Raw genomic sequence first — 27,031 nt, forward strand, 5'->3', positions numbered from 1 at the left:
ATATGCACAACCATTAAAAAGTTTGTGTATAAGATTTTTAGGGGGGTCATCTTTCTCATGGACAATGTTGTTTATTTCCTTCATTTTCTCCCAGCTTACCACATAATTCTTGTCTCTTCCATTTTATCCTTACAATGAATCCTGTGAGGTAGGTGAGTGTGTGACTGGCCCAAGGTCCCCCAACAAGCTTCCATGGCAGAGGGGGGATTTGAACCTGGGTCACCCAGATCCTGGTCTGATGCTCTAACCCACCACTGCACCAAACTGGCTGTCATGGTAGCGGCTTCCTCTATTTCTGTATTGCCAGTATGGCATCATTTTGACACACACACACACACACACTGCTATTTTATCACTGAGTTCCAGTCAAGCTCTCCACATTATTCTCCTTCTTATTTGTACCCTTGGCTTTCATTGATTGTACAGAATAAACCACAGGGATCCATTCAAATACCAGATCCAGTGCTCAAAATATGGGGAGAAAGACTGAGAGACCCTTAATGAAATCTACAAGTCTGTAGTCTGTCTGTGGCTTTTCTTAAAACAGCAGTTTGGGGGTGGGGTGGGAGGCTCCCTGGAATTTGAGGACTGAAAACAAAAATATTCGATGGATATCCAGCAGAATTTTTTTCCCTCCCATGTGGCAGTGAAAGAGGGATGTCCCTTCTAAGAAGAGAAGAACATCAGAAGAGCCCAGCTGGCTGAGACCAGTGGCCGATCTGGTCCTGCAACCTGTTTCGCAAAGTGCCCGGCCAGTTTCTCTGGAGGGCCAGCAAAGACAGCACAGAGGCCAGGCTTTCTGTCATGTCTGCCCCCCCCCAGCCCTCCCATTGCTCTCTGTACTGAGCCATTTACTCTGTGTCTTGACCAATGTGCATCTGTTTAACTTTTGCTTCTACAGCTTCCGTTTCTTCAGGGTCTGGGAACGCGGCTGGCTTATCTTGAGTTGGAGGCTCACCGCTCTGGCCTTGAGATGGAGAAGCGGAGAGGAACTCTGTTTGGCCGCTGCCCCAGGGGAACAGGGCAACCCAGCATTCTGGAGTCATGCCTGACTTCTATCCCTGAGACTGATCTGGGGGGGTGCCCTTGGGGGATTATTTGTGTGGAACATTTCATCACCCCTCTGAGGAGGGTGGGGCTAGCATAACCACCGATGTACAAGGGTTATGGTGGTATGATGAATCAGGACACTATGGGATTCCTCCTACCCGACATGAGAGTGCTTCACCCTGGGGCTTGGAGGCCCCTCCGGATTTCCCTCCAGATGCTGGGATGGCGTCGCATAAGGATTACCAGAGGTGGAAAAGCATCTGCCAGAGGAGTTTATTCCTGGCTCGGTGTGAGGGGGAGATTGTTTGGATGACCTCACTGAACAGATCCAGGTGATGAAGTGTGACCTGTTGGCATTAACAGGGCATAGTAGGGGCTGGATGAGAGGTGTGGCAAATGCCCCATGTACCCTAGCCACCAAGAATTTACCAGTGACGGGAGACCCTGGATTATCCCCAGGTGAGGTGGGAATGCACGGGACGGGAGTTGCGACTCAACTAAGTAACCAGAATCAGGGCCAGTTATCACCCATGATACAATGGGAAGCAGCACAAACGGTGTTGCCGGATGTACAATTTCAGGGGATCACGGGACACACCCCTGGACTAGTGGACTGTGCTGGAGAGGACAACCTAAGCTCCTGGGGATCAAGTGATTACCAAGACGTGGCCAGCCCAGGAATCCCAAGTGGGGGCCAGACCTCGCAAGACTGCAGACATTTGACAAACTTTCCCCGTGAGGAATTAGCCCATGTTTGCAAGTTACAGCACGAATGGGAAAGGAATATCCTCCAGTATTCTCAAAGGCCATCAGGCTCACTGGAGGCCTCAGTGATGGGGCAGAGTGACTGGAGAAGAGGAAAATAATTACCAAACACTTCAGGCTCAAGTGGCTTGGATGCGAGGGGAGCTGGCGCAGGCGGCCCATCTAATAGACAAAATGATGAGTTGACCAGCAAGGCTGGGGGTCCCAGAGGAGCCGGAGAGGGCTCAGCAGATGGGGCAGGATTCAGTAAATGTTGAGAGACCCACGCTTGGAGAAGGGCCTGTGTTGATTCCCCCTGAGCATTTTTCAAAGTCGTTTGTGAGTGTTCCACCTAACCAACCTTGGATGGGTTTTCCAACGGCTATGGGGAGGAGGAGAATGTCCCAACCGTGTCAACCATGGAAAACTCCTATGATCAGTCCTGTAGGAACCGGAGTGCAATTGGGTCAATTACCAACAAGACCTCCTAGAGTATCGGGACGGTTACCAGGGTACACGCCTGTCATCGCCCCAGGGCCCCGGAAAGGCAAATGAGGTACTCCCATCCAGGAGGCCCGAGAGTTCCAGCACCAGCCTTTCACCCTCAGCATGATGGAATGCCATGGGATGCACCAAGAGGTTATGCCAATGGAAATCAGCAGCTACCCATCCAGGGACCGGGTTGGGCTCACAACCTGCCCCTTAGAGGGGCCCTCGTTTATCAGCCAGTGGAGTACCAGGAACCAAAAGCTCCCACAGCGGGACTGCCACAGGGATGGATCAAGCTAGAAGCCATGTTCGATGGAGACCCAAGAAACCTGGGATTTTTTATAGTGCAAGCTATGGAGTTCTTCAATGATTGGGGACATTTGTTTCCATCAGAACACTGTCGGGTAAATCATTTAGGAGCCCGGCTGGGAGGAGCGGCAGCGGAATGGTATGTAACATTGCACGCCATGGGAGCGCTTGAGCTATATAACTTAAATGCTTTTGTATATGTGCTAAGAGCTCAGTTTGAAGACCTGTTGGAAGGGGAAAGGGCGAGAACTAAGCTCAGGGCCATCCAGAAGGGAACCAGGCCCGTGAGAGAATATGCCGCCGAATTCCAGCAATTAGCCACTAAGTGTCCGGACTATCATGAGGAAGTCAAAACTGAGTTATTCCAGAATGGAATGAATACCGACCTGTTAGACTGGTCACTGATGCAGGACAACCCACCAACTTTATTGGGATCCAACTGGCGTGTGAGGTCAAAAACAGAACGCAAGTAGTGAAACTGGTGAAAATGCAGAAACTTGCGGGGGCGAGGAGGCCATCTCCTGCTTTAGGCAGGGGACGAGTGCAGCTGGGGCCATGGGCCCTAGTCCCAGAAACTGGGAGGGATTTAAGAAAGCTAAGATAGAGGCAAGGACTATGCCTACAGTGTGGGTGTGTTGGACATTTTGCCACACAATGCCCCCTGAGGCAACCGCAGGAGGGGAGAGGCCTGAAGGTACAGAATGCCACCCCAGCCCCTAAACTGCCGCACTGGAAGTTGCCTCCGAAGTGTGCGTGATGAGAAACTGGCTTGGAAGCGGAGGAGAATCCCAGGGAAAGGGAGGAACCCGCTGCCGAGGAGGAATTGTCCCCACCGCCGGGAAATGGGACAGATCTGCCATGAAAGGGTCTTGACGGCAGGTCACTAAAGAGCCTACCCCACCAAAGGTGAAGGAAAGAGGGGCCATACTATTTATGCCAGTGATGTTAGTGAATCCAAAAAGAGGAACCCATTTGCGGGTGCAAGCTCTAATAGATTCCAGATGCTCCCACGATTTAATATCACCAGCCTTGGTTAATGGTATAGGCTTGGAAACAGTAGAACTGAAAGACCCTATAGTGTTCAAGCAACTGGCACAGCCTGCTCCCACTTGGGGGGGGCATTTCATGGCCTCCCCAAGTAGGTGCTCTTTTCTCTACTACTTACAGCTGGGGGAAGCTTGTCTTGCCAGGGGTGGCATTTGCATGCAAAATGCCCCCCAACCCTCAGGGGCCCTTCTCCCACCTCTACTCCCACCCCCCACCAAGGCTCAGCCTGCTCCCACTTGGGGGGGGCATTTCTTGGCCTCCCCAAGTAGGTGCTCTCAGCCCCCAAAGTCCACCTCCTACAGCCCCACACAAACCCAATTCCCCCCCAGCTGCCACACACAGACCGAAATCCCCACATTAGCCCCTCACAGACCCAAATCCACCCCCAGCAGCCCCACACCCATAACCCCAGGAACAGGCTGGCAAAGGCCAGCCCTCTCCCTTTGTTCCCTATGCTGGGAACTTCTAAACTCTCTTTCCCTGGGCAATTCTGCACAGCCCAGGAGTGCCACAATGGTGGGCACACTTCTGAGTGCCAGCTGGTCCCTGTGAAAGAGCACCTGAACCACAGACACCCTCCCTCAAATTCCCCCACCACCTACAGAGATGGCTGGCCAGCCAGTCCCATTGTTCCCTATGATGGGAACCAACTGCACAACAAAGAATAAAACATGAACAACACAAAATAAAGTTTTTTAAAAATTATTTTCTCCCTTTCAAAGTACAAGTAGGCAAAGCATTATGACACATTACACCAGCAGTCCCCCACACAGAAAAATAACACAACTCACTTAGCATCAGAGAATCACAAAAGCACAATTCCTGTCAAAAACACTTTATTTCTTGAACAGCTTTAGGTTACACAGCAGGGGGGCACACCAAAGGGCATGGCAGCAGTATCTTACACAAAAATAACACAACTCACTTCACATCAGAGAATCACCCAAACACAATTGCTGTCAAAAACGGTGAAGTGGGTTGTATTATTTTGTGTAGTAAAATGAGGCCTAAAGTGAGGCCTCCAGAACTGCACACAATACTCCAGGTGTGGCCTGACCAAGGCAGTATAGAGAGGGGCTATGACCTCCTGCAATTTCGACACTATGGCCCCTTTGATACAACCCAGGATTGAATTGGCCTTTTTTGCCTCCGCATCACACTGACTGCTCATATTTAGTTTACAGTCCACTCTTACCCCAAGATCTCTTTCACATATAGTACTGCCCGTGTTAGCTTCAACTAAACCAATATTAATATGCGAGAGAGGGATCTTGGACTGAACAGACTTTCCCCAAATGAAAAGAACAAGGATACAACACAGCCAGGACATAAATTTAGTAATTTTATTCAAATCAACTTGTATAGGTTACACCATTACAGGAAACTTAAAAATCATGGTACAGAACCTGACAAGCTAAAGACAGCATAACTAAAAAATACTAGCAATGCAATAAGGCATAATGAATTATCTTACCAATCCTGGAGATGTCCCAAGAGGTCTGTGTTGATGAGAAGGGGGGGGGGGAGAGCTTCACCAGATCTGAAAAGGAATGGAGAGGCAGGAAGGGAAGTAACTCCTTCCTTCTCTCTTTCTTATTTTTCCATCATCTTTACTGCTCATTTTATATGATTTTGGAATGGCATCTCCCCACCTTTCCACCAATAGGCTTCCTCATAGTCATCTCTGTCAGGGAAATCACCTAAAAATCGTAATGTGTGCAAAATGATCAGGTCACTTTGATTCCTCAATATTTACTATCATTGCTCAAATTAATGACAACATGCGTCAACAGAAAGCCCCTAGATTTTAGCCCATTATTGCCACGTAGCTGTCCAAAGGTTCATTTAGACTCCATTTTGTTCAGTATATCCTGAGTTCCTTATAACTATGTGATTGGAGCTATATATGATGATATATGCATAATGATTGCTAAGTTATTCCATGTAAAATTGTAATAAGATCAATTGAACCGTGAATATACGAATATATATGCATGTACTATGTATTTTCCAGGAGAAATAGTCATGTGGTCACTGTTAGTAAGATGACAATGTCAAGACAGCATTCTAAATGACAGGAAGAGATTTTGATTAGCTTTACAAAGAGGCAAACAGATGGATTTTTCTCCAGAGAGATCAGAAAAGGAACTTTAATTTTCTGATTTCTACTCAATTCTCTCTGTTATTCAATCCCTCTCATCCATGAGCATGTATATGTCTTTTCCCTTCAAAAAGTAAGTGGATAAGTGTATAATAGGGGTGTGCAAAGGCACCTCAATTCGGCTTTCCCGATTCGGGCACAACAAAGAATAAAACATGAACAACACAAAATACAGTTTTTAAAAAATTATTTTCTCCCTTTCAAAGTACAAGTAGGCAAAGCATTATGACACATTACACCAGCAGTCCCCCACACAGAAAAATTAACACAACTCACTTAACATCAGAGAATCACAAAAACACAATTCCTGTCAAAAACACTTTATTTCTTGAACAGCTTTAGGTTACACAGCAGGGGGGGGCACACCAAAGGGCATTCCAGCATTCCACCTCACAAAAATAACACAACTCACTTAACATCAGAGAATCACAAAAACACAATTCCTGTCAAAAACACTTTATTTTTTGAACAGCTTTAGGTTACACAGCAGGGGGGCACACCAAAGGGCATGGCAGCAGTATCATACACAAAAATAACACAACTCACTTCACATTAAAGAATCACCCCAAAAATTGCTGTCAAAAGCACTTTATTTCTTTAACTGCTTTAGGTTACACAGTAGGAAGGCACAACAGGGCATGAAAGCAGTGTACTACACAAAAATAACAACGCACTTCACATCAGAGAATCACCCAAACACAATTGCTGTCAAAAACGGTAAAGTGGGTTGTATTATTTTGTGTAGTACACTGCTATCATGCCCTGTTATGCCCTCCTACTGTGTAACCTAAAGCAGTTAAAGAAATAAAGTGTTTTTGACAGGAATTGTGCTTTTGTGATTCTCTGATGTTAAGTGAGTTGTGTTAATTTTTCTGTGTGGGGGACTGCTGGTGTAATGTGTCATAATGCTTTGCCTACTTGTACTTTGAAAGGGAGAAAATAATTTTTTAAAAACTGTATTTTGTGTTGTTCGTGTTTTATTCTTTGTTGTGCAGTAGGTTCCCACCATACGGAACAATGGGGAGGCTGGCCAGCCATCTCTGTAGGTGGTGGGGGTGTCAGGGGGTGGTTGTCTGTGTGTCAGGTCAGGTGCTCTTTCCCAGGGACAAGTTGGCACTCAGAAGTTTGCACACCATTGTGGCACCCCTGGGCTGTGCGGAATTGCCCTGGGGAAGAGAGTTTAGAAGTTCCCAACATAGGGAACAAAGGGGGAGGGCTGGCCAGCCTGTGGGTCTGTCTGTCTGTCTGTCTGTCTGTCTGTCTGTCTGTCTCTGTCTGTTTGTCTGTTCCTGGGGTTATGGGTGTGGGGCTGCTGGGGGTGGATTTAGGTCTGTGAGGGGCTAATGTGGGGATTTGGGTCTGTGTGTGGCAGCTGGGGGGAATTGGGTTTGTGTGGGGCTGTAGGGGGTGGACTTTGGGGGCTGAGAGCACCTACTTGGGGAGGCCATGAAATGCCCCCCTAAGTGGGAGCTGGCTGAGCCTTGGTGGGGGTGGGAGGAAAGGTGGGAGAAGGGCCCCTGAGGGTTGGGGGGCATTTTGCATGCAAAATGCCACCCCTGCCAAGACAAGCCTCCCCCAGCTGTAAGTAGTAGAGAAAAGAGCACCTACTTAGGGAGGCCATGAAATTCCCCCCCAAGTGGGAGCAGGCTGAGCCTTGGTGGGGGTGGGAGGAAAAGTGGGAGAAGGGCCCCTGAGGGTTGGGGGGCATTTTGCATGCAAAATGCCACCCCTGGCAAAGGAAGCCTGCCTCTTCATTTTTTCCCCAATAATGGAGATCAGCAGCAGCAAGCACAAAATAGGAGATTAGCAGCAGCAACCTAAAGCTATGCCCTTTTATAGGCGAGGATAGGGGGACCTGGTTTGGGGGGGCCATAACATAACTCCCCAAAGTCCAATATGTCTGAAACTTGGGGGGTTGTTAGAGGGGAGTTAGAGGAAGGCTCCCACCAATTTTGCCTTGATTCGGTGGGAAAATGCCTCCCCCAGGCGTCAGAGAAGTCTGGGGGAGGCTTTTTCCCATTGAAAAAGCTTTCCCGAATCACCCCGAATCGCCCCGAATCGATTCGGGGCATGCCAATTCAGGATTCCCGAATCGATTCGGGATTCCCCTAATCAATTCGGGATTCCCCGAATCACCCCGAATCAGGGTGATTCAGGATTTTTTCGGGATTCGGATTCCCAAACTGCACACCCCTAGTGTAGAAATTACTGCATTTTAACGTCTTGAATCTTAAGAACCAGAAAAGGAAAAAAGGTTTTAAACTACCTCACCAGCCCCCCTTCGCTAGCTTTTTGTGACATATTTGGATAGTTACCGAATTTTGGACAGTTATCAAATCACTGACCCTCTTCCCATTGTTGATTTTGTCTCTGTCCACAAGCTATAGCAAACAGGCCATTAGCAAACAGTGTGTTGTTTTCCCGACCAAAGGAAATAGCATTCTGGATCTTTCAGAATGAGACACCATCTGTGTCTAAAATATGATCTTCTGTTAAAATGGTGTTTTCCATACTTAAAATGAATTCCAGGATTGATTGATAGGTTGGCTCCACCGTACAGGAATACAACACCCAGAAGTGTATCCCCCATCCAGTGTTTGTTCTTCCCATTTTTGTGACCCAGATGTAAAACTGTGCACTTATCTATGTTGAATTGCATCCTATTCACAGCTGCCCACTTCTCCAGAGTATTCAAGTCTTGTTGGATTTTAATTCTATCTTCTTGGGTGTTTGCTACGCCTCCCAATTTGGTATCATCAGCAAATTTAATGAGCAGCTCTTCCACTCCTTCATCCAGATCATCGATAAAAATATTGAAAAGTACTGGGCCCAAAACCAAGCCCTGCGGCACCCCACTGGACACCTCCCTCCAATTTGATGAAATGCCATTGACCATCACTCTTTGGGTGCAGTCCTCTAACCAGTTCCCTATACACCAAACTGTCCTATAATCCAGTCCACAGTCTTCCAGTTTGCCCATCAGAATGTCATGGGGGACCTTATCAAAGGCTTTACTGAAATCCAGATAAAACATGTCAACAGAGTTCCCCCAATCCAGTAAGCTGGTCACGCAATCAGAGAAGGAAACCAGGTTGGTCTGGCAAGATCTGTTAGGGACAAAACCATGCTGACTTCCCCGGATCACTGAGCGGTCCTTCAGATGCTTACAGATTGATCCCTTTAAAATCTTCCCAGCAACAGAAGTCAGACTGACCGGCCTGAAGTTTCCCAGGTCATCCTTCTATGCTTTCTTAAAGATTGGGATAACATTTGCTCTTCTCCAATCTTGTGGCACATCCCCAGTCCTCCAGGAGGCCTTGAAGATGATGGACAGGGGTTCTGCAAGTTCTCTGGAAAGTTCTTTCAGCACTCTTGGGTGCACCCCATCCAGCCCAGGGGATTTATATTCATCCAGTGCAGCCAGATGCCTCTCTACTACCTCTCTGTCAATGTCAATTAGCCACTTGGGTGTCCTGTCACATTTTCTACTATCTCTAGATGTGCCTGAGTTCTTCAGGGAGAAAACAGAGGCAAAAAAGTCATTAAGCCTGTCTGCTTTTTCTCTGTCCTGCATCAGAGTTTTCCCACCTACTCCCAACAGCGGTCCAGTTGCCTCTTTTACCTTGCGTTTGCTTCTCACATATCTGTATAAGTTTTTCTTATTGTAGGGAGCCCTCCTGGCCAGACCCAGCTCTTACTGAGCTTTGGCCTCTCTGATGGCTGATCTGCAGTACCTAGTAACCCTCATATACTCCTCTTTAGAGGTCTGTCCTTCTCTCCATTTCCTGAACATTTCCTTTTTCTCCCTTAGCTTATTCTGGAGCTCTCTGTACATCCACATCAGTTTCTTGGAGCCCTTACCATGTTTCCATCTTGCTGGGACAGAAAGGGCTTGAGCTTGCAAAAGCTCATGTTTGAGAAGAGCCCACCCTTCACTCGCTCCTTTCCCTTCCAGTGTTGGCTACAGCCTTTTCGGCTAAACGAGCATCAATATGCGAGAGAGGGATCTTGCGTATTTTGCATTGAAAGAATTTCCCCAAATGAAGAGAGAGCAAAAGATGCAACACAAGCCAGGTCATAAATTTGGTAGATTTTTTCAGATCAACTTGCATAGGTTACAGAGAAACTTTCAGAAATCATGTTGCAAGATTCTAGCAAGCCAAATTGTAACATAGTATAGAAACAAAGGCAACATAAGAATACAATGAAGCAAGAATACAATGAAGTTATCTTACCAATCCTGAAGAGGCCTCGAGAGGTCTGTATTGGTGAGGAGAGAGAGAGAGCTTCACCTTGCTTCTGGGTCCTGAAAAGGAAAGGGAGAGACAGGAAGGAAAGTGTATTCCTTCCTTCTCTCTTCTCATTGATTCTGCCATTTTCAAAGCTCGTTTTTATGTGTTTCTTTGAATAGTTTCTCCCCTCTCTTCCACTAATAAGATCTCTCAGAGTCATCTCTGGCAAAGAAACCACCTAAAAATCATAAAGTCTGCAAAACAGCTGGGTCACCTCAACTCCTCAGTATTTACCATCATTGCTCAAATTATGACAACATGCATCAACAAAAAACCACTGGGTTATTCTGACCCATTCCAACCATTTCATTATACCACATAATTGTTCAAAGGTTCATTTAGACTCCATTTTGTTTGGTTCAGTATATCCTAAGTTCCTTATAACTATGTGATTATAACTATATATGATGTGTGATTACTAAGTTATCCTGTATGAATTGTTCCTGATAGTCTATGTGAATATATGCATTATGTATTGTTTAGCAGAAGCAATCATATAGTGTATTGTCAGCAAAATGATGGTGTATAACATCACTCGAACCAGGCCTAGTTGTTTCTAGATAGACAGGAACTTCAGTGTTGTTTTTCAGAGAGAGGCAGATGGTTTTTTCCTCAGAGGGAGAGAGGGAGAATGGAGCTTTAGCTTATGTTCGGTTCAACTATTTCCTCTTAACTGCAAGTGTGTATGCAAGTCTTTCGTTATAAGGAACAGGCGGTTTTGGTGCAGCCATTACTGGTTTTAATGGTTTGAATCTTAAGAGTTAACAGAAAAACTTTCCTTTTAAATTGCGGCTTGATTTCTCTCAGCCCCTCCTTCCTCTAGCTGTTGTAATTATCTCCAAGCATTTGGATAGTTGTCAGGACACTTGACCTTTCAAATTATTTGCTTACTACTGTCCCCAGACTATAAGCAAACAGCACACTATCTGTTTTTTGACCAAAGGGCACAGCATTCTGAATCAATGGAAAGTAACAAAACAGATTGAGGTTCAGCTCTTTATTCCATGGCGTTTGTAGACCAAAAATGGCTTCGGCATGGTCAGGCCTTACACAGGTAGGCAACATCTCCCCCTCTTCATGAGAATGCTGGTGAGTATAACTCATCCTGCTTCTCATGAACGTTCCACAAACAGACCAACCCGTTATCTAGGGTTGCGTTATCTAGGACTCCAGGGTCTTGAGGTCATGGTTCCTGAAATAAAGGCTCTAACCTGTTCCAAAATTCCTGAAGCTGCCTCAGTTTCCATTTGATCCAAATGACTATTGCCACCAGGAAAAGGAACAAGAATAGTTGACAGAGAAGCAAAGCAATGATTGGGTCTGTCACGAACTTTAAAAAGCCTGCAGCGGTTGGACTGAGAACATCAAAAAATATGGACCACAAAGATTCTCCTCCCAAGGCAGCTATTCTTTCTGCCACGCTTAAGATTCTAGTACTATCGTGCTGCACTTTCACTGCTACACTGTCACCTGTTTGCTTAACATGTTGTAAGTGTCTTTGTAAATCTGGGTGTTGTATCAGCTCCCTGAGAATATCCATGTCTATTCCTAGAGTTATAGGTCTTACATCTGCATGCAAATGAGGATTTTGCTTCATCAATTGAGTAGTCCACTGGGGAATATGGTAATGGAAGTCACACCCCCGGATCTGTGTTATTTGGCAAAAGCAGCAGTTTACCTGTGTTGGTACATAAAACAATTGAAATTCATCTACGTGAACCATAGAACAATGTTTTCTTACACAAATGCACCCAGAACCAATATATATCACAGAAGACCCCCATTCAGACAAAATTTCAAAAGTACATCGTTTTGTTCCATTTAGTTTCGGAAAAAAACATTCATCTCGTTGTTGAAAGTTATAAACTTCACAAATGAAACCTAAATTAGCATAATGTACACATCTTTCCATGCCAAGAGTTTCCCATCTACCCTGTTTCATATAGGCCCAAGAATGATGATCTGTAGCATACATGACTAAACCCTCAGACATTTGAATACCTAGAGGTATGATGGGGTATACATCATAATGTTCAGTTTGATATACGGTGAGAACAAATGCTATTACCTTAGATTGAAGAGGGTCATATGAAAAGTTTACCAATTTCCACCAGTCAGCCAAATCCCGTTCCCCTTGAGTTACATTATTCCAAAGTAAAGATTTGATTTCCGTAGGCAAATTTCCCAATAACCTTTCTTGAATTATTTGCATGACTACCATTGGAGTAAGGTCTTGAGCCTGAGTACAGGCTAAAGCCAATGCGCTGCTTATTTGTAATGATGCCAGTCCTTGTACAACAGCTTCTTCATCTTTTTGTTCCACTTGTTGCAAAAAGGGTAGGATGCTTGCTATCATCTTTTGTCCCGCTCCTAATTGAGCTAATGCTGAAGCTATCAGCGTTCCCATTTTCCGAATGTCTGCAGTAGTGTAGCTAATCTTATTAGCTAGCACTTCCACACTCATTGCATTCAATGCCCCTGTAGCTAACCCTGATGCCCCCGGTATGGTATCCAACTCCCTGGCAAAGCGAGTCTTTGCCAGTTGAGCTGTGTACCACAAATCTACCCCGTTTTTGATAAACACCAGCTTCTGCAGGAACAGATTGGAATTGTCGATGGCACTGGTATCAGAAAGTTATGAGCAGTTGTTGACGGTTACATTGGCTGCCATCTAACGTCTTGACCTATTGGGGAGGACCCCATTCCCCAATATCGGTAGTATCTAACTCCCATTTTGTTTGCTGACGGGTTCCATTTATAATAAATTCTTCACCGGATGAATAGTATACTGTTGAGATATTGCCATTTTTCTGCCATCTGGGTCCCATTGAACCCCGTAAGCGTAGAAATAGGAATGTAGCCTGCAGCCATAAATGCAAATCTGCCAATGAATTTGTGTCTTCTGGCTCAACTCCATTCCACATGCAGATACTGTGAACATACCCTGGTATGTCTCTCAACATGTGCATATGTATGTGCCAGTTTCTCCCCATAATAGTCACACATGATCCAATTAACTCCTCCTCTGTTAATTTACAGTCCATAACATCATCATCTCCTTGAGCCATCATCCAGACAACATTTCCTTCCATGGGATCCCATTGTACCAAGCTCCTGTCACACCAAGCCAATCTGTCAGGACATAATGCAGCTGTTCCTGTCAGAGTGCAAAGCTCAACTTCTGGTTTTGGAAAGGGAAATCCTTCCCCTCCTCTTGGTTCATCAATTGGGGAAACTATTGGTGGTCCCACTGGGGGTCTTTCTCCTGGTTCGACTTCCCCATCTGGCTGCAGGTGTGTTTCTGAACTCTCCCCCAAATCCTGGGTCTCTTCAACCATCTTCTCCTCTTGTGGTGGCTGTGGTATCGGAGTTGGAGCTATTCTCTTTGGAGGTGGTATTGCATTAGGTGTTGGTGGTCAAAGAATTGCTCTGCCTATACATTGTTCTATAGCTTCTCCATCTCCTATTAACTTTGCCACACAAGCCCCCCTCTCTGAACATTGGGCTTGTGATTCCCTTCTAGGCCAGACACAAACATATGAATCATTCAAATTGTGTGCTTCAAGAAGGATGTCCATAAATATCAATCCAGAAGTCCCTGTATGTATGTATGGTCACCCCTCATATGGACATCATTTTCCTGTCTCACTCACCAGTATTACTCGAGGTCTGGTGGGTATCCAGAAAATCTGATATCTTTTACAGGCTTCTGTGAACAAACCCGACCCACACAGAGCATCCAAAATTGGATGGACACCTTTCTGGTTGTCCTTTTTGCACTGTCTGACACCTTAGTTACCAATTCATGAGTGTTTTGTAGCATTTGGAGCATGGGTAGAGTCTGTGGGTTGTCCCCAGGATCCGATCTTTCCAGAGGTATCTCTTTCTGTATCCATTTAAGTATCTCTTCCCTGGAAGCCTCTTTCCCACATGTCACCAAATTTGTTTCCCATGCACACATTTCCCCTCCTGTCTGTACTCCCAATAAATAGGGTCCAGCCAGACCCCCATCTAGAAAAACATGAAACATTTTAGTTGTGGATATGCGTATGTGACATCTTACGTTTCCATATTGCATTAAAAGTGTGAACGTGCCATCATGGAGAAGAATGATTCTCATGTCCAGGTTTGACATGGATGGCTGTGGACAGTGAAACCCATGAATTGGTATTCCCTCTGTTACTTCATGAACTGTAGCCATATCCCATAAACAGTTCCATCCTCTTGGAAGTTCAGCTTGGGGTGATGTTACTCCCCAACCTGTACTTACAGAAGTGGGTGGTCCTGCAAATGCAGCTACAGAATTCCTTAATGGGCTTCCTCCCAGGGGAATGTCTGGATTTGAAGCAAGGGGTGCCTCTTCCCCCTCTGGGTCACATGTCAGTAGGGAGATTTCCCACTCACATGCTCTTTCCTCCCACAAAACTGCCCCCATCAGGACTGGATCTTGATCTTTGGTTCCCACAAACACATGTTCCAACTCTCCCACTGGAAGAGATATCTGGAAATTGTTGGGTCCTTGTTGAATTTGAATGGAACTGTCAGACTACGGAATCCCAGTTATCTAGAGTTCGTCTCCCCCTTCTGCAAGAAGCACAAAGTCTCTTGATTCCTAAAGGTTTGTTGAAAGACCATGCTCAGGATACAAGTGTCCATATTCCAAGGATTAGGAGAGCCTTGGCTGAATGGAAGCTTTGTTGAGAATGACACATAAAAGGAAAGTAACAACACGTCAAACACCCACTCCCAGCCTCCCCCCTTAGTCCTGTCTAGAAGGCCTGGGAAGGCGAGGACGTCAAGGTCGACCGGAACGGGCTGATAAGAACTCTTTGCTCCCATAGATATATGCAGCCTGGGCAGCACCTGGGCCTGGAGGGAGAAAACTAAACAACTACAGATTATAGCATGTAAAAATGGTGTAGCTCTGGTTAGGGAACTGACAAGTGAACTGAAACTCTGACATTCTGCCCCCCTTAAGACCCCTCCCCTCACCCTTCTGCTCCTGCTTTCTCTGGGTATTTCTTATGGAACTTAGCAATCAGTCTAGGAGCATTTACATGAGAAGCCTCCACCCACTCATGAAACCCCTCCTCAAAGTCCTTCCAGCTGACCAGGTAAAAGAGCTTGTTGTGCCTGCGTTTGGAATCCAAGATCTCTTCGATTTTGTAGTGGATTTGATTGTCTATCATTGTTGGGTGTGGCACCAATTTGCTGGGATGCCACTCATCTGGGGGAGGTGCTTTCTTGAGCAGGCTGATGTGGAAAGTTGGGTGGACCTGGCATAGGTTTTTTGGTAACTCCAGTTCTACAGTCACATTATTGATTACCTTCTTTATGGGAAAGGGTCCCAAGTATTTCAGGCCCAACTTTTTACTAGGTTGTTCCATTCTGAAGTTTTTGGTGGAGACATACACTTTATCTCCGGGGTGTAATTCCCACTGTGCCACACAATGGCGATCTGCATACTTTTTGTAGTCAGCTTTGGCTTTATTTAAGGTTTTTTGGATTTCCGTCCACTGTTTTGCTAGGGCGGTCCACCATTCGCCCAAGTCCCCCATGTGTTTGGTTTGAGGCTGCATCTCAAAGGGGAATGCTACCCCCTCATAGCCATGGACAATTTTAAAGGGAGTCTCTCCTGTCGAGCTGTGAACTGCATTGTTGTATGCGTACTCGACCAGATGCAAGATCTGAGTCCAATTATCCTGCTGGAAATTAATATAGCATTGGAGGAATTGTTCCAAGACTTGATTAGTTCTCTTGGACTGTCCATCGCTCTCGGGATGATGGGCGGAGCTTATTCCCTGTTCAATGCCCGCCACTTGTAAAAGCTCCCGCCAGAAGTTGGCAACGAATTGAACTCCCTGGTCCGAAATCACCTTGGAAGGAAAAGAAAGCAGTCTGACAATGTGTTTCATGAACAAACTGGCCAACTTTTTAGCGGAAGAAACACTGGAGCATGGGATGAAGTGGGCTTGTTTGGAGAATAGATCCACCACTACTAAAATACAAGTGCAACCCTTAGATGGGGGAAGATCAGTAATAAAGTCCATGGAAACCACTTCCCAGGGTCTGTTGGGGGTTTCCAAAGGTTGTAATAGTCCCGGGGGCTTCCCCCTCCTGGGTTTCGCCATAACACACGTAGGGCAGGAAGCCACATATTGAGACACATCCCTTTGGATACTGGGCCACCAAAACTGTATTTGTATTAAATGCAAGGTTTTCAGGTATCCGAAATGGCCGGCGGCCCGGGCATCGTGACATTGTTGAAGCACCACCCGTCTTAAACTAGCAGGGATGTACAGTCTGTTTCCTTTAAACTACTCTCCAGCCACCATTTGTGTCATTTTTCCTGTGGGCGCTTGCTCCCCCTCCTTCTCCACTTCGCTTTTCACTTTAGCTCTCCACCCCTTTTGGCTATCTGACTGCTTGGTTGCTTGGCTACAAGTAGTAACCACTCCCACCAATTGGGTGGGGGAAAACACCGTGTCAATAATCTCCTTTTTGCTCTGGTGTTGGGGCATGAGTGAGAGGGCATCTGCCAGGAAATTAGACTTGCCCGGTAAAAAGTTCAACGTGAAATTGAATTTAGAAAAGAATTCCGCCCAACGGAGCTGTTTAGCATTAAGGCGCCGTGGCGTTCTGAGCACTTCTAAGTTTTTATGATCAGTCCAGACCTGAAATGGATGACGCGCTCCCTCCAACCAATGGCACCAGGAGTCAAGAGCAATTTTGACAGCAAATACTTCCTTCTTCCACACACTCCAATTCTGTTCTGCTTCTGTAAATTTTCTGGACAAATATGACCATCTTCCCCTTTCTACATGAAGACGCCCCCAATGGCCAAGTCACTGGCATCCAATTATACTATGAAGGCTCAGTTCTCATCAGGGTGCTGTAGGACCAGTTCGGTAGTAAACCGATCCTCCAGCTTTTCAAACGCTAGCTGACAGCTTGGGCTCCACCGGAGTTGGGCAGTAGGCTTAGTGGCTTGCTCTCCTTTTAATCCTTTTAATCCTTGCCCCGAAATACGGTAGCCCAAGTAGTCCAATTCCTTTTTGTGAAACTCACATTTGGATAGCTTGATTGGGAGTTTGTGGCGCATCAGGATGGCCAGGACTTTCCGGACTAAGTTTATATGCACCTCTTTGTTTTCTGAATAAATACGCACATCATCTAGATAAACAATGACCCCTTTGTACAAAAATTCATGTAGAACCTCATTTATCATTGACATGTATACCGAAGGGGCCCCAGATAAGCCAAATGGCATGACCAAGTATTCGAATTGACCTAAGGGGGTATTGAACGCGGTTTTCCATTCACCCCCCTCCCTTATTCTGACATGAAAATACGCATCTTTGAGATCCAAATTCGAAAAGATCTTACCCTGCGCCACCACACTCAGCAGGTCTCGGATCAATGGAATCGGATAGGTGTTGGTCATACAGCATTGATGCCTCGAAAATCTGTACAAAGTCTAAGTCCCCCATCCTTTTTCTTCACGAACAACACCGGGGCGGCATGTGGGGAGCTAGCCGGGCGTATGAATCCTCTCTCCAGGTTCTTATCTATGAATTTTCTGAGTTCCTGCCTCTCTGTCAGACTCATGGAATATAACTTTCCTTTGGGGAGCTTTTCTCCTGGGATTAATTCAATAGCACAGTCTGTGTTCCGATGCGGCAGCAGGCTATCCGCCTCCTCCTCACTAAAGGCTTGAGCCATGTCTTGATATTCAGGAGGGATTTGGCTTAGCTCCTCAGTAGTTAACAGGGCGACCTCCGAAACCGTGGGGGCTATTCCACCCCACTCTGCCTTCCAGTGGTGTTTTTGGCAATATTCCCAGTCAAACACGATCATCCCTTTGGCCCAGTTGATGTAGGGGTTATGATCCCATAACCATCTGCTGCCTAAGATGAACGGATATTTGGCGGCTTGGCTTATGACAAACAGACGCAATTCCCAATGTTTGCCCATGCCTGTGGGCACTTGCTCTGTCTCTAGGACAGCTGGGTTCATATTAGAGCCGTCCATTTGCTCAAAGATAATTGGGACTTTTAGTTCATGCATTTCTAGCCCCAGTCCGTTTACTAGCGCCAGTGCTATAATATCTCGGGAGCACCCTGAGTCAATTAATGCTTGAACTTGAATGTGGGTCCCCCTCTTAGGGTTTAATAGCAATATGGGAATGAGCAATATGGCCCCTCTTTCTCTCACCTCCTCCGGGGTGGTTTTCTTCTCGATCTGCCGTTGGGGCCTCCTCACGACAGATCCATTTCGTTTCCCGATGACAGGCTGAGCTCATCGGCCTCCGGGCCCTGGGTTTTGAACTCCATGCATACTTCCTCCACCTCCAAGCCCGTCTCGATGCGCCCTTTTTAGCCATACCCCGGCCCCTATTGGAACATGGGGCCGGAGTGGGATGCGCCGGGGGCGCCAGCGCCTGCACCCAGAGAGGGCATTGGGCTGCAAAATGTCCACTGTTTCCACATTGGAGGCATAGCCCTTGTCTCCACCTCGTCTTGCAGGCTCCTCTTGCTGCGGGAGCGCCCCGTCCTCCCCGCTGACCTGTTGGGGCTCGTCAGGTTCCCGTGGCCTGTTGCTGCTCAACCATTCGAACCACTTGAGTGCGATTCTCCACTTCGCAAGCTAATTGTATCCACCCCAGAAGCATTGGTGGGTCATCTTGCATTAGCGCCCTGTCCAATAACTTGGGGTTCATTCCATTTCGAAACAGTACAATTTTGGTTGCCTCCTCCTGATGTGGGCACTTGGCTGCCAGCTGACGAAACTTTGCCGCATAATCTCTCACTGACTGGGACCCTTGCTGCAAGGTTTGCAGTTCCATGCGGGCCCGCTCCCCTTCTAGAGGGTCCTCATGTTGGGCTCTGAGCACAGCGATAAAGGCTTGTAGACTTCCCAACTCCAGGGCCCCCGTGTAGTAGAGGGTTACATACCATTCTGCTGCTATGCCTTACAGGTGGGCCGCGAGATGCATCACTTGGCTCTCCTCACTGGGGAATAGGTAACCCCATTGATTGAAGAACTGTAGGGGTTGTATGACAAACAACCCTAACTTACGGGGGTCACCATCAAAGGTAGCTTCCAGCTTAACCCATCCCATCGGTAGTTCGCCATCACCGGCTCCCCCCTCATGGATAGGCTGAACAGGTGGCCGTTGCAGTGCAAGACCTCTAGGGGGTATGCCTTGAAGACGCTGTTGAATCGGCACTGGTCTCAGGGGCCTCGGTCTTGGCGGCACTCCTGGAGCACCCGGACATGGCTGAGGTGGAAGTGGGGCGGGGAGTCACATGGGTGGCCCAGCTCCCCCTGGTCCAGGTTGCGGCCTCAGCTGCGGTGGTGGCGCCGGCCCCTGAGGTTGAGGCACGGGTGCCGCAGGGGCAGCAGGTCCAGGACCCACTGGAGCCACTCCTCCGATGGGCACCGTGGGTGCTGGGGGGGCCCCGCTGGAGGGCCTCCAGGCACTGGTCCTTGGGGCGCTGCCCCCCTTTGTGCACCAGTGCTTGTGGGCGTGGTTCCTCCTGACGCAGCGGGGCCAGCAGTTCCCAGCTGCAATGGCAACGGGGGTGGTGGGCCCTGTGCAGGTGGGGCGCCCGGCCTTCCTGTCTAGAAGGCCTGGGAAGGCAAGGACGTCAAGTTCGACCGGAACAGGCTGATAAGAACTCTTCGCTCCCATAGATATATGCGGCCTGGGCAGCACCTGGGCCTGGAGGGAGAAAACTAAACAATTACAGATTATAGCATGTAAAAATGGTGTAGCTCTGGTTAGGGAACTGACAAGTGAACTGACACTCTGACAGGAACATATGCCCCTATGATATTGAAACGTTATGCTCACCTTTCCCTCTGGGTGCTCCCATAACTCCTGTGGTGATCCGTCACAGTTTAGCTTACTCACTTGAATGTAAGGGGTAATTCGCTTCACACTGTCAGGGGTAATTCGCTTCACACTCTCTAGGTTCCAAACACAATTCCATGTATCTGATAATTGAGTCCAACTACTCTAGAAAAGTGTTGGCTGCCTTAATGAAACAAGCTGCCAGTAAAATTGTCTAAGCGTGAGTTCCACAAAGAGGAGCTGGATTTCTTGGGGTACTGGGTCTCACACAAAGGGCTGAAAATGGATCCGGCAAAAATCCAAGCAGTAATGGGGTGGGAGGCTCCCCAAACGAGAAGGCAGTTAAAGGCCTTTTTAGGAGTTGCTAATTTTTATTGGCCCTTCATCAAGAACTTTGCGCAAATTGCCCTTCCCTTAACAGACTTGTTGAAAATGAAAGGGAAGGGACTGCAAGGGGAAAAGCCCAGTGCAAAATTAAACTGAACTAGTGAGTGCCAAAGGGCGTTTGAAAGTCTGAAACAGAGATTTGTTTCTGAGCCGGTGCTACAACACCCGGATAAGAACCGCAAATTCGTGGTGCAAGTGGATGCGAGCAACACTGCCATGGGCAGGATGCTCTTGCAGCCCGATGTTGGGGGGGAACTACACCCATGCGCATACTTGTCTAAAAAGTTCTCAGAAACGGAATGCTATTGGAGCGTATGGGAGAAAGACTCTTTTGCTGTCAAATTAGCTCTCACCACTTGGAGACAGTGGTTGGAAGGGGCAAAATACCTTTTGAAGTACGGACTGATCATAAAAACTCAGAGGCCCTACGTACCCCACGGAAGCTAAATGCTAAGCAATTGTGGTAGGCAGAATTCCTCTCTAAATTCTTTCTAGAATATAATTTAGTGTTTAAGCCAAATACCTATTTGATGTTTCTAGCCTCACTATTATGAAAATTTAAATATACAAATTTTGACAGCTTGGATAAAATAGATGAAAGAATGAGGGATAACTGGTATAAAAATGTTTCTCTTTTATACTGATATATAATAAGGATCACGTATCTTACTGCTCATATCTTCTACCTTTCTATTTCTATCTTCTACTCCTGGAATGATTAATGGATTAACAATTTTGGCTAAAATGCAAGGGATTGGAAATGGGACTTATGCATAATATATACAAAAGAAAGAATTATTAGAAAGGAAATAAGAAATAGAGTAAGAGGATAAAAAAGCATAGAAATTAAATAATGATTGGAGAGATTAAAAGGGAAGCTTGAAGGCATAAGGGATGTTAACTGGTTATGTAGTGGCTTTCTGTATTTATGGATTGATGGATGTATGCCTTGTGCATGAATCTGCTATTGAAATCTTTGTTCTTGTTTGTTGCAATCCCTTTCCCCATTATAAAAATCTAATAAAAATAATTTACACAAAAAAAAGAACTGTAAATTCGTGGAGCAAGTGGATGTGAGCGACTCTGCCGTGGGCAGGGTGCTCTTACAGCCCAATGGTGGGTGGGAACTACACCCATGCACGTACTTGTCTAAAAAGTTCTCAAAAATGGACCGCAATTGGAGCGTATGGGAGAAAGACTCTTTTGCTGTCAAATTAGCTCTCACCACTTGGAGACAGTGGTTGGAAGGGGCCAAAATACCTTTTGAAGTATGGACTGATCATAAAAACTTAGAGGCCCTATGTACCCCATGGAAGCTAAATGCTAAGCAATTGTGGTGGGCAGAATTCTTCTCTAAATTCAACTTCACGTTGAGATACCTCCAGGGGCGATCGAATTTCTTGGCAGATGCCCTTTTGCACATGCCCCAACATGACAGTCAGAGGGAGGAGATAATTGATACAGTTTTTTCACCAGCCCAACTGGGAGGGGCGGTGACTACACGCAGCCAGACAGTGAAAATGCAAATCACCCCGGAACTTGATCTCTCAGAGTGGAGAGAAAGAGTAAAAGCAGAAACTGAAAAGGAAGGATGGAGTGTGCCCAAAGCCAAACTGAAACAAGCAGAAAATGGCAGCTGGTACAGAGGGAGTAAACTTTACATCCCACACAGTTTAAGAAAGGAAATCTTGCAACAATGCCATGACTCAAAACTTGCTGACCATTTTGGCTACCTGAAGACTCTTCATTTAGTACAAAGGCAATTTTGGTGGCCAAACATGAGAAAGGATATCTCTCAATATGTATCGTCTTGCCCAATGTGTGTAATGGGAAAGACTAGGATGGGGAAAACCCCGGGACTATTGCAACCTTTGGAAACTCCCCCTAGACAGTGGGCAGTGATTTCAATGGACTTTATCACTGACCTGCCTTTTTCGAAGGGATACACCACTATACATTTTAGTTGTGGTGGACCTATTTTCTAAACAAGCGCATTTTATTCCATGTACTACTATTCCCACCACTAAAAAGTTAGCAAGCCTATTTATGAAACATATTGTCAGGTTGCACTCGTTCCCTACTAAGGTGATCTCAAATAGAGGAGTATAGTTCGTTGCCAACTTTTGGCGAGAGCTTCTCAAAGTTGCTGGAATCGAGCAGGGAATAAGCTCTGTTCATCATCCTCAAACAGACGGGAAAACCAAACGCACAAATCAAGTGTTGGAACAGTTTCTACGATGCTACATTAATTATCAACAAGATAATTGGGCGGATTTCATTTATTTCACCGAATACACATACAACAATGTGATCCATAGATCTACAGGGGCTTCACCTTTCAAAGTAGCTCAAGGATATGAGGGGGATGCCCTACCTTTTGCTACAACCTCTGACTCCCAAAGGCCTGGAGACTTGGGAGAATGGTGGACTAAGTTGACTTCCCAGTGGGAAATAATACGGGAGACTCTAAAGAAAGCAAAAGAGGACTATAAAACGTTTGCTGACAGAAAACGATCAGAACAATGGAAGCTGCAACCAGGAGATATGGTGAACATCTCCACCAAGAACATTAAGAGTGAACAACCCAGTAAGAAACTGAGACTCAAGTACTTAGGACCTTTTCCTGTTAAGAGAGTAATCAATTATGTAACTGTAGAAGTAGAGCTTCCAAAGAATCTGGAACAAATCCACTCAACATTTCATTCCAGCCTATTAAAGAAAGCTCCATCACCAGATGAGTGGCATCCAGAAAGGGGAGTTCCACATCCTACCCTGGTGGATGGTCAAATCCATTACAAGGTGGAAGAAATTCTAGACTCTAAGATCAAACATAGAAAATGTTATTATTGGATCAGGTGGAAAGACTTTGTTGAATTTTTCTGGGAATGGGCGGAGCAATTTAATGTTAATGCTCCAAGACTAGTTTCAAAGTTCTACAAGTGTTATCCCGACAAACCAGGGCCAGAGCCCTGAGAAGAGAGTTTATTTTTGGGGAGGCAGAAATGTCATGTCTGTCTCCCACAGCCATTCCATTGCTCTCTGTACTGAGCCATTACCCTGTGTCTTGACCATTGAGCTCTGTACTGAGCCATTACTCAGTTTAACTTTTGCTTCTACAGCTTCCGTTTCTTCAGGATCTGGGAACGTGGCTGGCTTATCTTGAGTTGAAGGCTCACCACTCTGGCCTTGAGATGTCTACACTGTTATTATTCACATTGCTGTTGATACTATACTCTGTGGTCTAGATGGGAGGGGGAACAGGGAATGGGTATTTAGAGTCTGTACTGTATTCAAGTTGCTATTCTTAACAAAGGACCTGTGTACAGCCAGAGGCCTTTTTATTACTTCTGATTATCCTATGGACATATATATGGCAAAGCCTGAATTTCTGAATAAAACCATTTACTCAAGAGCTTGGATTTCTTGCTGCAATGGTCCAGAGTCTGGTGCACCATATCCTGTCATCCATAGTCTGACACTTTCCTTGATGTTCTGTTGCAACTGGAATTGAGAGGATTGCTGTCTCTGTGTATGGAAGTTCCATTCAGCACTGTGGTTAGTTGCTATTGATTGACCTTTTTTCCATGAAAGACTTCCACTCTGCCCTCCACTCTGGCTGGACAGCCTCAGGGCTCTCCCAGGGGTTAATTGAACTGGGAGTCTTGGGCATTCTAGCACTGTGCCTTGGCACTGTGCTGTGCCATCTTTCCATGGATTTCTAAGCAGCCATTATCATTTTAAAAAATATGTTGCCCAATAAATTGGGGGCATTTTTTAAAATTATTTAAGTTACTTTTAGTTTATGAATCTAAATAGTGGATCTTTTTAAGATACATTTTTTAAACAATTGCTTTTCAACTGAAGTGAATTCTCCTAATGGCTTACAAAATGGAAAAATGTAGCAATGTTATAATGCATAACTGACTCAGACTGAAGAGCTAACTTTTGAATGGTCAGAGGGCTGTGCTCCCTTGGCACATGTGGGTGATCTTAGAACTTAAAGGAGCCACCTCTCAGCAGCTTCAGACACAAATGCATTCCCTGTGATCAGACACAACAAACCATGCATGTTCAGTGGAACTTGTTCTGTGGGGCTCATCAGTTGCTATCCCTCTCCATATCTTTGGGAAGTGAGATGGGAACAGTGTGCAGGCTTGTACAGAACTTCCTGCTCCTTCCCTGATTACATACAGAAGTGGATTCCCGAATCCAGAGATGGAGTGTATCCAGAAGCAACCTCTGGTGGCCGAATCAGAGACAAGGAAGGCAAAGGGGAACAAAGAGATGACCCTATTGCCTTATACTTAACCAGGCCATTCATTCACCTAGCTCACTCTGACTGGCAGCAGCTTTCTAGGGACTCAGGTAGAGGAAAGTCCCAGATCTGCCCTGCATGAGTGTTCAGTTAGAAATGCCAGGGATAGGGGATGTTCTGTATGTGATGCTTGTGGTTCTATGAGCAGCTGAGCATGTGTGTGCTGAAATCTCCTGGAGATCTCCTGACTAGACATGGGCACAAACAGCATTACAAATGGAAAAAACCCATGAACAGGCCGCTCGGCTGCTCGCGAATTGGCTGTTCGTGATGCGCCATTCCAGCCGAACAGGCGGTCAGCACAAGCCTTATTCATTGCGCTCGGCCGCCGTTTGGGAAGCTAGCCACTCAGGCGCCTTCAATCAATTGCCTCGGCAATGGAGGGGGGGGGAGTTCCTGAACACTGTCAGCACTACCTCTGTTGCCCTGGACACCCCAATCAAAGCCCAACTTAGCTTGATAGGCAGGTCTTCCTTCCAAGCGTGGAGCTGCAAATCAGTTACAATTGGTAACATGGGAGCAGACACCAGAGGGGAGGGAGGGAGTAGGGGGGTGTTCTGTGGCCATGGGAACTCCAATCTCATCCCTGCAAACCCTGTTAGGCAGTTCTGACTACCATAGAATCATAGAATCATAGAATCATAGAGTTGGAAGGGGCCATACAGACCATCTAGTCCAACCCCCTGCCCAGTGCAGGATCAGCCTAAAGCATCTCTAACAAAGATTCATCCAGCCTCTTCTTGAAAACTGCCAGTGAAGGGGAGCTCACCACCTCCCTAGGCAGCTGATTCCACTTTTGAACTACTCTGACCGTGAAAAAGTTTTTCCTAATATCCAGCCCGTACCTTTGTGCATGTAGTTTTAGCCCATTGCTTCACGTCCTACCCTCTGCTGCCAACAGGAACAGGTCTTTGCCCTCCTCCAAATGACAGCCTTTCAAATATTTAAAGAGAGCAATCATGTCCCTCCTCAACCTCCTCTTCTCCAAACTAAACATTCCCAAGGCCCTCAGCCTTTCCTTGTAGGGCTCAGTCTCCAGACCCCTGATCATTCTTGTCGCTCTCCTCTGCTCCCTCTCAATTTTGTCCACATCCTTTTTGAAGTGAGGCCTCCAGAACTGCACACAATACTCCAGGTGTGGCCTGACCAAGGCAGTATAGAAAGGGGCTATGACCTCCTGCGATTTCGACGCTATGGCCCCTTTGATACAACCCAGGATTGAATTAGCCTTTTTTGCTACCGCATCACACTGACTGCTCATATTCAGTTTACAGTCCACTCTTACCCCAAGATCCCTTTCAAATATACTACTGCCGAGAAGTGTAACCACCATCCAGTATTTGTGCTTCTCATTTTTGTGGCCCAGATGTAATACTGTGCACTTGTCTTTATTGAATTGCATCCTATTCACAGCTGCCCACTTCTCCAGAGTATTCAGGTCTTGTTGAATTTTAATTCTATCTTCTTGGGAGTTTGCTACCACTTCCAATTTGGTATCATTAGCAAATTTAATGAGCAGCCCTTCCACTCCTTCATCCAGATCATTGATAAAAATATTGAAAAGTACCGGGCCCAAAACCAAGCCCTGCGGCACCCCACTGGACACCTCCCTCCAATCTGATGAAATGCCGTTGACCACCACTCTTTGAGTGCGGTCCTCCAACCAGTTCCCTATCCACCAAACTGTCCTATAGTCTACTCCACAGTCTTCCAGTTTGCCCATCAGAATGTCATGGGGGACCTTATCAAAAGCTTTACTGAAATCCAGATAAATCACGTCAACACAGTTCCCCCAATCCAGTAAGCTGATCACTCGATCAAAGAAGGAAACCAGGTTGGTCTGGCAAGATCTGTTAGGAACAAAACCATGCTGACTTCCCCGGATCACTGAGTGGTCCTTCAGATGCTTACCAACTGATCCCTTTAAAATCTGTTCTAATATCTTCCCAGCAACAGAAGTCACACTGACCGGCCTGTAGTTTCCCGGGTCATCCTTCTTCCCTTTCTTAAAGATTGGGATAACATTCGTTCTTCTCCAATCCTGTGGCACATCCCCAGTCCTCCAGGAGGCCTTGAAGATGATGGACAGGGGTTCTGCAAGTTCTCTAGAAAGTTCTTTCAGCACTCTTGGGTGCACCCCATCCGGCCCAAGGGATTTGTATTCATCCAGTGCAGCCAGATGCCTCTCCACTACCTCTCTGTCAATGTCAATTAGCCACTCACGTGTCCTGACACATTTTCTACTATCTCTAGATGTGCCTGAGTTCTTCAGGGAGAAAACAGAGGCAAAAAAGTCATTAAGCCTGAAGGGCCCACCCTTCATTCGCTCCTTTCCCTTCCAGCACACTCCCCCACGGAATGACTCTCATCAAGCCTCTGAG

The 27,031-nt window shown here is 46.3% G+C and overlaps 1 protein-coding gene across 6 annotated transcripts in view; it reads left to right on the forward strand.

Annotated features, from left to right (window-relative positions):
• Positions 1-27,031, forward strand: part of RAP1GAP2 (RAP1 GTPase activating protein 2) — a 312,617-nt gene that overhangs the window by 257,910 nt on the left and 27,676 nt on the right. Inside the window, exon 21 of one of the 6 annotated variants that reach the window (XM_055000969.1) lies at positions 23,455-23,666. The exons of the other annotated variants lie outside the window; for them this stretch is intronic. Within the exon in view, the coding sequence (XP_054856944.1) occupies positions 23,455-23,580 (126 nt within the window). The 3' untranslated portion in view covers positions 23,581-23,666. Of the gene's footprint in view, positions 1-23,454; positions 23,667-27,031 lie in introns of those variants that run through there. 6 annotated transcript variants of the gene reach the window in all.

Source organism: Eublepharis macularius, chromosome 17, assembly GCF_028583425.1.
Source record: "Eublepharis macularius isolate TG4126 chromosome 17, MPM_Emac_v1.0, whole genome shotgun sequence".
Taxonomy (NCBI): Eukaryota; Metazoa; Chordata; class Lepidosauria; order Squamata; family Eublepharidae; genus Eublepharis; species Eublepharis macularius.